This window comes from Colias eurytheme, chromosome 30 (genome assembly GCF_061535395.1).
Source record: "Colias eurytheme isolate Ceu_HAF_F1 chromosome 30, ilColEury1 Martin Lab GWU primary, whole genome shotgun sequence".
Lineage (NCBI taxonomy): Eukaryota > Metazoa > Arthropoda > Insecta > Lepidoptera > Pieridae > Colias > Colias eurytheme.
Window position 1 is genome coordinate 1,743,338 of NC_143009.1, and position 14,841 is coordinate 1,758,178.

The 14,841-nt window shown below is 32.4% G+C and overlaps 1 protein-coding gene across 1 annotated transcript in view; it reads left to right on the forward strand.

Moving 5' to 3' along the window:
- The first annotated feature begins 3,683 nt into the window (after positions 1–3,683).
- Positions 3,684–14,841, forward strand: part of ifc (delta4-sphingolipid-FADS-like protein ifc) — a 42,839-nt gene continuing 31,681 nt past the window's right edge. The window contains exon 1 of the mRNA XM_090118649.1: positions 3,684–3,966. Within this exon, the coding sequence (XP_089974775.1) occupies positions 3,885–3,966 (82 nt within the window). The 5' untranslated portion in view covers positions 3,684–3,884. The remainder of the gene's footprint in view (positions 3,967–14,841) is intronic.

Consider the following 14,841-nt stretch of genomic DNA (forward strand, 5'->3'; position numbering starts at 1 on the left):
ATGGGTCCATTTTTTCATTTTTCGCTTAAATCTCAAAAACGGTACATGTTAGAGAAAAACTTTCAAGGAAAAATTGAAAGGCCATAAAATTATCTACAAGTTGTACCTGAATCATTTTTTCCTATATCCTACCGTTTCTGAGTTATACGCAGTAAAACATGATTTTGGCTCAAACAATTTCAACATCAATCGATCAAAAAATATTTCTTTCTTCCAAAAAACTCAAATGTGCAACTTGTGACCAGTACTGATAGATTGCTCTTAATTAGTTCTATAATTGGTAAAATAAACACATTCCTCCATGGAAGCCTTTAGGAGGAATCGATTGTCAAAATATTATATTAGGGCAGTTTGAGTTACTGAACTTGATCTTTTTATTTTTTTCTTCCAAAAAACTCAAAAGTGCAACTTGTGACCGGTACAGATAGATTGCTCATAATTAGGTCTATCATTGCTAAAAATACCAGATTCCACCACGGAGGCGTTTACGGGGAATTGAATTTTATCAGGGTAGTTACGATACATGAACTTTTTATTTTTTTCTTCCAAAAAGCTCAAAAGTGCAACTTGTGACCGGTACAGATAGATTGCTCATAATTAGGTCCATCATTGATAAAAATACCAGATTCCACCATGGAGGCGTTTACGGGGAATTGAATTTTATTAGGGTAGTTAGTTAAAAAGTTCATGTATCGTAACTACCCTAATAAAATTCAATACCTCGTAAAGGCCTCCATGGTGGAATCTGGTTTTTTTATCAATGATAGACCTAATTATGAGCAATCTATCGGTACCGGTCACAAGTTGCACTTTTGAGTTTTTTTGGAAGAAAAAAAATAAAAAGTTCAAGTATCGTATCTACCCTAATAAAATTCAATTCCCCGTAAACGCCTCCATGGTGGAATCTAGTATTTTTATCAATGATAGACCTAATTATGAGCAATCTATCTGTACCGGTCACAAGTTGCACTTTTGAGTTTTTTGGAAGAAAAAAATAAAAAGATCAAGTTCAGTAACTCAAACTACCCTAATATAGTATTTTGACAATCGATTCCTCCTAAAGGCTTCCATGGAGGAATGTGTTTATTTTACCAATTATAGACCTAATTAAGAGCAATCTAACAGTACCAGTCACAAGTTGCACTTTTGAGTTTTTTGGAAGAAAAAAATAAAAAGATCAAGTTCAGTAACTCAAACTACCCTAATATAGTAATTTGAAAATCGATTCCTCCTAAAGGCTTCCATGGAGGAATGTGTTTATTTTACTAATTATAGACCTAATTAAGAGCAATCTATCAGTATCGGTCACAAGTTGCACTTTTGAGTTTTTTTGGAGAAAAAAAATAAAAAGTTCAAGTATCGTAACTACCCTAATAAAATTCAATTCCCCGTAAACGCCTCCGTGTTGGAATCTGGTATTTTTATCAATGATAGACCCAATTATGAGAAATCTATCTGTACCGGTCACAAGTTGCACTTATGAGTTTTTTGGAAGAAAAAAATAAAAAGATCAAGTTCAGTAACTCAAACTACCATAATATAATATTTTGACAATCGATTCCTCCTAAAGGCTTCCATGGAGGAATGTGTTTATTTTACCAATTATAGACCTAATTAAGAGCAATCTATCAGTACCGGTCACAAGTTGCACTTTTGAGTTTTTTGGAAGAAAGAAATATTTTTTGATCGATTGATGTGGAAATTGTTTGAGCCAAAATCATGTTTTACTGCGTATAACTCAGGAACGGTAGGATATAGGAAAAAATGATTCAGGTACAACTTGTAGATAATTTTATGGCCTTTCAACTTTTCCTTGAAAGTTTTTCTCTAACATGTACCGTTTTTGAGATTTAAGCGAAAAATGAAAAAATGGACCCATTTTCCCCCTCCCCCCACTCCGGGGCTCCTCCTAGTGGCCCGGGGTTTTAGTATGTTTATTACCTAGGGACTCTTGACATGTTTCCGAAGAAACATCTTACGTTACTAACTCACGCACTCTAGAACTTTTTATTCAATGGACTACATAATAAAATACAATTAAATTTTGTTTAATCAATATAATCATATTAAATCTAAAAGCCGCGTTCAGCCGCAAATAAAGAATAAGAATCACTATCATTATCTCTGACATCATTAACTCTTCCATTTCTGCAGTTATTCCATCTTGTTTTTTTTGTACTGCTCTTCAACATGAATAACATGGTTCGGTCATAGAAGAAATCTCGTTGAGATACTGATTTTGTGTCTTTAAACATTTTGAACGGACAGATCGTTCAATTTTATATTGTTGCTTTAATAGTTTATAACTGGATTACTGGTATCATCCATGCAAAATAATAATAATAATATTAAACAAATCATATAATGTGCAATGCAATCAAGATGAAAAGTATCAAAATATCAAGTCACACTGTGTGTTTTTCCTTGAAAACTACATCTCTTTCAAATTGTTTCTTTTTAAATTTATTAATCATAGTTTAAAGTTTTCGTCATGTTTTCAACTCAGTTTTCAATTATTAGAAATCACTAAAATCCTAAGCTAAAATCGCAGAAAATAAAATCACTTTGACAAGCTTTGACACATCAACAACTCAGGTTTTAATGACAGTTAACTGTTAAGTGTTGCCAAATAAATTTTCGAAATAAAAAGCCAGTCTCATCTTTCGAACCAGACGTGACTAGTATAGATTTATTTATTGATTTAATAAATGAAACGATACCAATTTAAATTTCGCGCTGTTTATGTATGATGTGCGCATGTCTTAATGCTCTAAGGCGCATGCGCAGGTTTCAATTATTTTATAACTAGTGCCCCGGCTTCGCCCGTGGTACATATTTAGTATCCTATATCCTTCTCCTGGCTCTAAACTACCTCCCTGCCAATTTTCAGCTAAATCGGTTCAGCCGTTCTTGAGTTATAAGTGGAGTAACTAACACGACTTTCTTATAAATATATAGATTTTAATAAAATAAATAATTTAACAATTTCAATGATGGACCTATACGGACCTAACGGTAAAGAATACGATTTTGATAAAATTCGCCAATTTTGATATGGATGAGGTGCTAAAGTGTAATTTTTTTATACCCAAAATTAAAAAAAAAATATTTAAAAAAAAACTAAAGGGGACCTAACGAAAAAATTGTGGGACCTTATAGGACCTAACGAAGACCTATAGATTAAGGTCATTTGTGACCCAAAATTCTATGGATGGGGTGCTAAAGTGTAATTTTTTTATACCTAAAATTTAAAAAATTATTTAAAAAAAAACTAAAGGGGACCTAACGAAAAAATTGGTGGACCTTAAAGGACCTAACGGGGACCTAACGATCAAGGTCATTTTCGACCCAAAATTCCATAGATGGGGTGCTAAGTTTGCACTGGTGTACTTTAATCGGTAAAAAATTATTTAAAAAAAAGTTCAAAGCTTTTTTTTTTCATTTTTGGTTAGTTTCGATCGCTAGATATATTTAAACAGTCCTAAATGCTGCAGTCAACATTTTACTAGTTTTCCTTGTACATAAATAATATATGTACAAACACACATACAAATGTCTCTAATTTGTGTTATCAACACGTTTATAGTTATAACTAGTTTCTGAACGTAATTTTCTTTGTCAATGTCAAATATAATCATCTATGACGTAAGTCACATGCCATAGCTGCTGTGATTGAGGTGATTGCTGTGAAGCACTGTATTCTCATTTCGTCACGAAATAAATTTATAGCGGTCGTTAACAAGATCGCGGTAATCTTAAACCATTTAAGTGTAGGGCGTATCGAACTATCTAATGAAAATCTAGTTTATTTTTCGCCGGTGAACAGTGTAGTTTAATTTTAACGTGCAGTGGATTAGTAAGAACTAAAGAAAAGTCATCCTAAAATGGGTGCTCATGTATCGAGGAACGATTTTGAATGGGTACATACTGAGGAGCCGCATGCAAGCCGTCGAAAGATCATTTTAGGTAAGTAATTACGTCATGAATTAATTTAATGTGTCGCGATTTCAGAAGACTTAATTACTTACGTTTTTGGACTTTTTCGCAAAAGTTTTTGATTGAATCTTCGCTGTCGAATACCGACTTGCTAAAAAAAGATACGAAAAAAATGTTGTTTGGATGTAAGACGCTAGAAACAGTTTATTTTTACTGAGGTTCTAAAATTTGACCTACACAAGATCAAAACAATTAATTGGATAAACTTTCGTACAAATTTAATTCGCACTACGTAACGCAAATTTTATTAGTCACTTGTTTTCTAATTTATTATAATCATTTCATATAGTCTTATTGTAGTAGCTCAATGATATTTTACACTGTAAACCACAATAAGTAGGTTCTAAACCACAGTCTCATTTGTATCTTACTTTCAAATTACTAAAACAATAAAATATGTAATTTTGCCTTTACATTTGAATGATAGTCCAAAAGAAGTATTTTTGTAAGGGTACATTTATATTAGTTTACTAGCGGTCCGCCCCGGCTTCGCCCGTGGTACATATTTACGTTTTCTCTACGTAAAAACCATCCTCGTACTTCAAGGAATATAATAAAAAAAGAATTATCGAAATCGGTTCAGCCGTTCTCGAGTTATGCGCTTACCAACACATTTTGCGATTCATTTTTATATATAAGAAGATTTATTCCACCATAACTTCTAATTACTTGAGTAGTGTTTAAAGATATTAGAATCTCCTAGAACATCTAGTCTTATAAGTTATAAGATCACTTGCTGTTGATTAGCTATAGTAAAATAATAGAAATGAAACAATAGTTTTATTTGCAATTACCTATACTTATTGAATTTTTATCTATGATTAAATTAAACACCCATCCTACTAATATTATAAATGCAAAAGTTTGTGAGGATGTGTGTGTGTGTGTGTGTTTGTTACTCTTTCACGCCAATACTACTGAACTGATTACAATGAAATTTAGCACACATATAGAGGGTAACTTGGATTATCACATAGGATAGGTTTCATCCCGGAAACCCACGGGAACGGAAACTAAAGCCGCGGGCGGAAAGCTAGTTTATCTAGAAGTAATAAGTAATATTGGTATTTTTCGTTATAAACTATTAATTTTATTCTAATTGTTTTGGATATGTGTGTTATAATCATTGTATTGTAAACAGTAAAAAAATCTTATATATAAAATTCTCGTGTCACAATGTTAGTCTGCATACTCCTCCGAAACGGGTGGACCGATTCTCATGAAATCTTCTGTGCATATCGGGTAAGTCTGAGAATCGGCCAACATCTATTTTTCATATGTACCACGGGCGAAGCCGGGGCGGACCGCTAGTTTCATATAAAAAGCTATATATCTGATTGACTTAATATTATAAGACTATTGTAAATAATTACAAAGGAAAGCTCTTGCAACAGAAGGCCAAGGTTATTTAGGTAATGTTTGCCAAATAACTCGGCATGAACTTAGCTAGATTACACAGTTTGAATTTCAATGTAATCAAATTTACTTCTTACCATTTAATATTAAACTAGCTGTGCCCCGCGGTTTTACTCTGCTCCTATAGGTCTTAGCGTGATGGTATAGATAGATCTTGATAAATGGACTATCTAACACCGAAATAATTTTTCAAATCGAACCAGTGGTTCCTGAGATTAGCGGATTCAAGCAAACAAATAATTTCTTCAGCTTTATAATCATTAGCTTATAGATTCACACACAAAGTGCAAAAATAATATCTAAATTTTTATTTATAGTTTTAAAGATTTAAGCATACATAGAGACATAGGGACAGAAAAAGCGACTTTGTTTTATACTATGTAGTGACTAGTTGCGTTTGTAAAATATAGTGTAGTTTCTAGAATGTAGAATATTTTTAGAAGAACAATTGGGGATTCAATGTTCCTGTCAAGACAAATAGTTTTATCAATGTGTAATTCAACTTATTTTTAACCATAAGTAACTAGTTGTGATAACTGTTTGAGTTTGCAACTCACAACTCGCAATCATTCATCAATTAATGGTAGTAGGTACTTAAATCATTGACTATTGATTTTATATTTCAGGCCCTGTCTTTTATTGCCCTTGAAGTCCTGTTATCTTTTAGTATGAATTTGCATTGTTCTGTGTACAATTTCACTAGATAGCTATAGTATTAAACAAAGTTGCTTTCTCTGTCCCTATGTATGCTTAAATCTTTAAAACTGCGCAACGGATTATGATGCGGTTTTTTTTAAGAAAGAGTGATTCAAGAGGAAGGTTTTATACATAGGTATTAGACGAAGCGGGCGAAGTCGCGGGCGGTAAGCTAGTACATATATATAACATTGAATATAACACCTACAATAAAAACATTAGTTGTTATAATTGATTTGCTCTCGATATTATATTTATTTGAATGAATCAACCCATCTTCAAAAGAAAACAGGTGGAATTCATTCCTTTACACCAATCAGTTCCAATCAGTTAGGGAAGCGAAGTTTACTATTTGTATTGTATTACTCATATCAAGGGTTGTCAACAATCAGATGTAGATAAAATATTTTATATTTATTTTTTCTTAAAATAAAATATTTTATATTAATTAGGACAAAATCGTATGATATATTATGCTAGTCTTTGTTGATCAACTGTGTTATTGCTTGTAAAGATAATAGTTCAGTTAATGTATTATCTATGAACTAATAGACATACAACAACATTAATTTATCTTAAGGGGGTGCATAAAGCAAAATAACCAATCTTCTATTAGATGATACGTGTAATATGCAAGACCAAATCTAAAAAATAAAATATATATCAAACTAGATGATATGTTCAACGATTCTGTTTAATCAAAAACATAAAATATTAAAATTTACTCGATAAAAAAAAATCACCAAGTTAGCTCTAATTTTCACACTTTTACGTTTTCTACTTAAACTCAAACTCAAACTCAAACTCAAACTCAAACTCAAACTCAAACTCAAACATTTATTTATTCAATTAGACTACTTTTAGTAGCACTTTCGAATCGTCATTACATAAGTATTTTTAACATTTACCACCGATTCGGAAAGCAGTATCTATGGAGAAGAACCGGCAAGAAACTCCATAGTTGCTCTTTTAAAATCATATTGTCAATATTACATAATCTGTAACTTAAATCTAACTACATAATATATCATAATATGCCAAAGAACTGTCCTGTGGTTCTTACGCGACAACCCTCCATGGATTTTCATCTTCCATATATTCCTTAATGCTATAATAGGCTCTCTGAACTAATATATTTTTTACATAAGTTTTAAATTTAGCACTACCAAACTCTTTAATATTATGAGGAATTCTATTGTAAAAGCGTATACCTTGACCCATAAATGAATTTTTAACTTTAGCTAATCGGAAAAATGGCATTTCAATTCTATTTCTGTTCCTTGTGCCATAACAGTGTCTATCTCCTACTCTTGTGTGTACGTCGGCATTTTTGTGTACATGCAAAATATTATTAAATATATACTGTGATGGTACAGTAAGGATACCAGTATTCTTAAAGAGATCTCTTAGTGAGTCCCGAGCACGTAAATTATATATAGAGCGAATGGCTCTTTTCTGTAAGATAAATATAGTTTCTATATCTGCTGCCCTGCCCCATAGTAGAATTCCATAGGACATAATACTATGAAAGTAGCTGAAATAAACCAATCTAGCTGTATCTTCATCGGTGAGATGCCTTACCTTTCGGACTGCATATGCTGCTGAACTGAGCTTACCTGCAGCGGTGTTGACATGGGCTCCCCACTGTAGTTTCTCGTCCAATGTTAACCCAAGAAATACAGTCGATTCTGTAGGGTGTAATACCTCCCCGTTCAAGGTAATATTTCTGCTCAACTTTTTAACGTTAGGTAGTAAAAATTCAACACAAGTTGTTTTTTTGGCATTTAATAATAAATTATTAGCAGTAAACCAGTCGGATATGTGTAAAAGAGTACTGTTCACTTCGTCAACATTTGGGTCATGCCTATCCACATTGAGTATTAATGAGGTATCATCTGCAAACAGAACTATTTCACACCTATCCTGTAAATAATAAGGTAGATCATTGATATATACCAAGAACAAGAAGGGTCCTAAAATAGATCCTTGTGGAACACCAATGTTAATTGACGCACCGCTAGAACGTTCTCCATTAACAACTACAGTTTGTATCCTATCATGCAGGTATGAGGCTATGAGGTTCTGAGCTTGTCCTTTAATCCCATAGTGATTAAGTTTACGCAATAATGTACAATGTTCAACGCAGTCAAATGCCTTGGAGAGGTCACAAAATATCCCCAAAGCATTTTTTGAGTTTTCCCATGCCTTATATATATGTGTTAGTAGTGCAACTCCAGCATCTGTGGTTGAGCGCCCCTTTGTGAAACCAAACTGTTTGGTGTGCAGCAAATTATTAGAAGCAAAGTGACTAGTCAATTGGTTTAATATTAACTTTTCGAATACCTTACTTAATGTTGGTAAAATCGAGATAGGTCTATAGTTGTTACAGTCTTCTTGATCGCCTTTCTTAAATAGAGGTATAACTTTACTAAGCTTTAGTAAATTAGGAAATGTACCATAGTCACAACACTTATTAAATATGAAAGCTAAATTGTTTGCAATATTTTCTATTATATTATTAACTAAATTTACGGACATTCCCCAAAGATCACAAGTGTTTTTTAAATTAAGTGTCTTAAATGCTGTAACAATATCATTAGCAGTTACGTGACGCAATTGAAATAATGTACTGCACCCCGCAACATGGTCCCTCAAAAAGGTCTCTGCAAGTACTGAAGACGAGTTTAAATTATTAGTAATGCTAGCAGGGACACTACTAAAGAAATCTTCAAAAGCAAGCGCAACATCAGCATTTTTGTCAATAACCATGCCATTATGTACAAGTTTTATGGTATTACTTGATTTGCTTTTACCCATTTCACCATTAATAATAGACCAAACTGTTTTAACTTTATTATCCGAGTCGCGTATTTTATCTCTGATATACAAACGCTTCGCAGTAAAACAAACAATTTTAAAAGTTTTTGAGTAATTTCTAACATATCTAAGAAAAGATGGGTCTTTATTATATTGCTTCATACCATATAACTCATAAAGAACGATCCTACACCTATGTATGCTAGGTGTCGCCCATTTACTAAATGGTAAATCCTTGGTAATATTTAAAGATTTAACTTTAAATATTTTTTCAAATTCATTATGAACTAAATTAAAAAGGTTTTTAAACATTTCACAAGGATTATTATGACAGGATTGATCATTCAGTACGGGCAGGTTTTTATTAATATTATCTCTAAATTTATTAATGCCTTTTTTAGTTATAGGCCTAACATTAATTCTTTTAAATTCAGGTAAGCAATCCCATTCAAAAACTACTTTCTGGCCACAGTGATCCGAAGTGAGTGTATTGAGAATATTTTTCTCTAAACAGATGCAGTCGCAGTATATATTATCAATACAGGTTGCAGAAGTAGGTGTAATTCGTGTGGGTTCATTAAAAAGTTTATACAGATTAAATGACTGAAACAAATTAACAATTCGTGTTGCCGTTTGTGTTTGTAAAAGTATATCAATATTAAAATCACCACATACTATAACTTTTTTTTTACTCCTACTTAAACGCTTTAATATTTCTTCCATGACTGTCTCAAACATATTATAGTCACTGGAAGGGGGTCTATAAACGCAAACAATAATGTAACGCTCCAGTTCAACACAGGACAGTTCAATGGTCCGTTCTACAGAAAGACTAACAATGTCAGTTCGTTCTTTGCATTTTACACTATTATGTACAAAAATAAGAGAACCTCCATGAATAGCATATGTCCTGAAGTATATACTTTTTAATTTATAATTATCAATATTTATTAACAACTGACATTGTTTAAGCCAATGTTCTGTTACACAAAAAACCTTAATACTATTATGATTTAAAAACAATTCTATTTCTAATAATTTGCTAGCCAAGCCTTGAATGTTTTGATGTACAATAGAAAAGGTCTGCTTAGCTGTTGTCTTATATACTAGTTTAAATCTAGCTTAGGGCTAGATTTTCTGTCAACACTAGGTTGGTGTATATAATTACTACTACATAAAATTATAGTAGATCCAGGGTCTGATACCGAACATGTACCAGACTGGTTAATATTATATGCTATTAACATAGCAAGTTCTCGCTTATATCTAGATGGCAGATACACTAGGCTGAGAGCTATCTCATGGTCACTAGAGCACTGCTGGAAGCTGTCCACAACGTCTTGGAGGGCTTTGCACTTGTCTTCACTATAAATGAATTTCATGTGTAGTTCAGCCAGCTCGGCCTTTAGAAGAGAGTTCTTTTTAATTACTTCTTGAATTTCTAATTCACTATCATCCCGCTCTTGTATGAGTTTTTCACATAAAGATTGTGAAGCTTTCAAATCATGGAGTGTAGCTTTTAATTTGTTCTCCATGTCCTTAGCTACTGCCTTGCGGGTCAGCATGTTGTATTTTTTAGTTGCTGAAACAGATGAAAGAAAATGTATGAGATAATTATATTTGAATACTATTATGATAGTACTAAATGTTGATAAGTGTTTAACGGTATGATGTAGTAAAGAGTAAAGAATAATATTGTCTGGGGCGATAAGTTTTTGTCTTCTAAATTGCTTCCAACTTGTCAAGCAAAGTGAGACGGTAACTTTTGTGCCAATGTATTTATTGTGACGTAGCTCATTAAATATGAGCGGTGTTGGTATAACAAATGAATGTAGGTGTTGTTTATAATTAAATATGAAATTATAAAACTAGTACTCCCCTGGTTTATGGAAGAAGTTTGAATTTGGATAACCGTTGACACGTTGACCTCCGCGTTATACAAAACGTTGCGTAGATCCCATAGAAGGTGTGTTTCACAATAATTTTCACTTGTACATCAATGTAATGGTTAATAATTACTAATATTTTCTATTTAAGTACTATACAATTCGTTTTAAATAATTTTATAATTTAAAATCTAACAGCTGATGTTAACTTTGCTGTTGACACCTGTCAAGATCCGTTGTTTTGACATGGTAATACTTATTATGATTTTTTTTTCATAAACAATTATATTAAAACATTTTCAAGATATTTGTCAGAGCATTTTGTGTAATTACTTTTAGTTTTGGTTTTATCTGCGATAAACCACTTTTGGCGCTCTTTTTTTCTCGAGATAAACGTTTGGTTTTGTCACGATAAAAGTTTTTTTTATCGAGTAAATTTTAATATTTTATGTTTTTGATTAAACAGAATCGTTGAACATATCATCTAGTTTGATACATATTTTATTTTTTAGATTTGGTCTTGCATATTACACGTATCATCTAATAGAAGATTGGTTATTTTGCTTTATGCGCCCCCTTAAGTGATACTCTAGTGCGCGTAATTATTTTTTTATATTTTTAAAATATTATTTTCCTTTGATTGCGTCTCATGATCCACGGGAGCAGTGTAGTTGTTATGTTCTATTTGCAAAGTAACAAATATCTCTCAATAAGTTCTTCTCCATAGATACTGCTTTCCGAATCGGTGGTAAATGTTAAAAATATGTTATGACGATTCAAAAGTGCTTCTAGAAGAAGTCTAATTGAATAAATAAATGTTTGAGATTGAATAATTTTAATAATAATTTCTCAGAATAGACAGCCCTATATCTCACACGTAAAACGGCTAGTAATTAGTGTAGAAGCTCAAACACATCTAAATGGTAATAATTATCAATTACCCGCCATTAACTAGACTGTATTGTGGGAATGAGTTAAAATTTAGCAATTTTTCTTAAATATTGTATAACTATGTGTGACGTCACGGGTAATACACAGACACCCACCCGCGCGCGCACACAAACAGTACGTAATCTAATTTCTCTCTGGCTGGCACATCAGACTTTAAACTTGATGAAATAAACGCTGAGAAGCTTATAATTTGAATTAAATGAAATTTAACTACTTATTATTGTTTAAGTTTTAAATGTTAACATAACGAGTGTTGGTATGGGGTTGTTGACCACAGGAAAATCGATCGATTTTTATAGGCTGGCTTTTTGTGACGAAAGAAACCATAATAATTAATAATGAATCCTCGGTATACCTACTTATATAATTTATTATTATTAATAGTCCAGTGCTGGATTGGATCTGTACCTTATGAAAGTCAAGACTCTCCTTTCAATTACTAAATTCAAATTATATTTTTTTGCAAGAATGCAGTTACAAATTACAGATGTTTTAGTTACAATATGAAGTAGCTAATAAATTCTACCCATCGAGTGGGTGTGCAAATATATTAATACAGATATAGATACAGAAAACAAATTAATCTAATTAATTAAATGTACACACTAATAATAAAAATATGTAATCTGATATAATTGTTTATTGCTGATAAATGATCGATTTATAAGTTAAGTAATACAATCCCTAGATAAATTTGTGGCAAAGTAAAGATTATAAAATCTCTTGATCCTTTTACTGGTGAAGGTCGTTAAGCGCAAACAAAAGAGCCGTTTTTCCATACAAACGTAGTCCCCTTTTTCCTCCCTGGATTGTGCCACTAGAGCAATATATTTTTTACTATTAATCTATGGTAACTTTAGCCATGTTCCTACGTTTACCTTTTTGTCATATCCTAATTATTAAAAAAGATATGAATCTTTCAAAACGTTATAAATAGGACAGATTTTCCCTTATGTTCCGTCTTCCATAAAACTAATTTTTGAACATTATATAAAAAAAAGCAAAACGTAGGAACATAGCCTATACTTTTCTCTACTAAGTTATGAAAAATGTAATTAAATTGGTCCAGTATTGGAGGAGGAAACAGGGGACTACGGATCGTCGAATTTGCGTAATTTTCCTAGGTATTTTCGGCCCGACCTGCAGTTGTCCCTGTCGCGCTCTACGGGGGAGGCTTGAGGCAAACCTAATTTTGAATTCTCTCACTCGTTTTGTTGGCTCTTAAAGCTAATATTATGCTAATACATAAGTAGTTAGTTAATGTAAGTATATGCTTTTGTTGATTCTATAATTTTGGTTCCCGGTGGGGACGAAGAAAAAAAGAAGTCTCGGTCTGCAAGGACACAGACGGCTGATCACGTACAGTACGATTCAAACTAATGGCGGCTCGGAACATCGTACGATCCGATGCGCAGAAAACAATTTTACATATTAGCGGGACGTTAAGTGACCTGTGCGCACATGCACTCGCACCTGCACCTAACTTCCGAACCGCCATTAAGTTCGAATCGAACTGTAGGTACTTGTCTGTAAAGAAACATGGATCAGTAACACAGATTTATATTTATTTATGCATCTGCCGCTAAATCGTTTTTATTAGCTTCACCTGTATGTTTGTATGAAACCGATTCCTAGACTAGATTTGACCCACTATAGATGGACAGATATAAGCATGATTTACGCTACAGCATGTCCGTGAATCATGCTTTGGCTATCAAGGAATGGTGATATATGTACAGTCAGAAGCATAAATATATTACCATTTGCAGATTAGCAAAAATATCTGTCATAAGAACGGGTTCAATAATATCTGTCTGCCCGTATACAGCAAAAATATCTGACATTAGTAGGCAGCATAATAAAGTGGCATCAAAATTATATGACGAAAATGTAGAGCAAATAATTGTGACAACCTCTCGAAGCATAAATATGTGACGTAACCTAGGAGGCAATAATATCTGACACAATTTTATATTTCTGTATTGTAAAATATAATTGATTCCTCATAAAAAGCATAAATATGTGACACTAGCTTTCCGCCCGCGGCTTCGGCTGCATTTTCACAGAAATGCCGCATAGTTCCCGTTCCCGTGGGAATTTTGGGATAAAACCTATCCTATGTGTTAACCCAAGTTACCCTTTATATGTCTACTAAATTTCATTGTAATCGGTTCAGTAGTATTTGCGTGAAAGAGTAACAAACACACACATACACATCTTCACAAACTTTCGCATTTATAATACAAGATTAGTAGGATAGGAAGTAGGATTATAGTAGGACTAGTAGGATAACATAGGATAGGATTTTAAAAAGGCCAAATGTTTTTTTATTGAATTAGTGTTTTGTATTTTGCTGGGGTAAGAATATGAACAAAAGACACATTAATAGTTATATTTTGTAAATATTTTTTATTCAAATGAAATTACGATAATATGATAACTTGCCATAATTTTCGATACTCAATAAAATAATAGCAATATTATAGGTAAATGAAAATGAATAACGGAGCAATCGTGTCAAACGCCGCTAACGTCAAATATAACAAAACAATTTCTAAATAATACACGAAGGTTACACTGAACCTTCAAATAAAATAGATCTACCCAAGTGGGTATTCATATAAGTATATGAATACTTTAATTTTGTCATGATATGATATCCTTCTAATATTATAAATGCGAAAGTTCGTGAGTATCATGTAAGGATGTTTGTTACTCTTTCACACAAATAAAAGACAAAACAATGGAATTTGGCACACACATAGAAGGTAACTTGGATTAACGCTTATGAGAGCTTTTATCCTGGAAATCCCACAGGAACGGAAACTATGCGTGTTTTTCTTTGAAAACGCGGGCGAAGCCGCGGGTGTTAAGCTAGTAGGATATAATATCTAGACATACAATAGATATGTAGTATACAACGACGGCACATATTAATTAATATGGAATGTTTTAAAACAACGTAACTAGTTAAAATAAAATTTATTTATTTTATATTAATTCAATATTAAATTGAAAATAAAATTGTGTCAGATATTATTGCTTCCTAGTTGATGTCACATATTTATGCTTTGTGTGA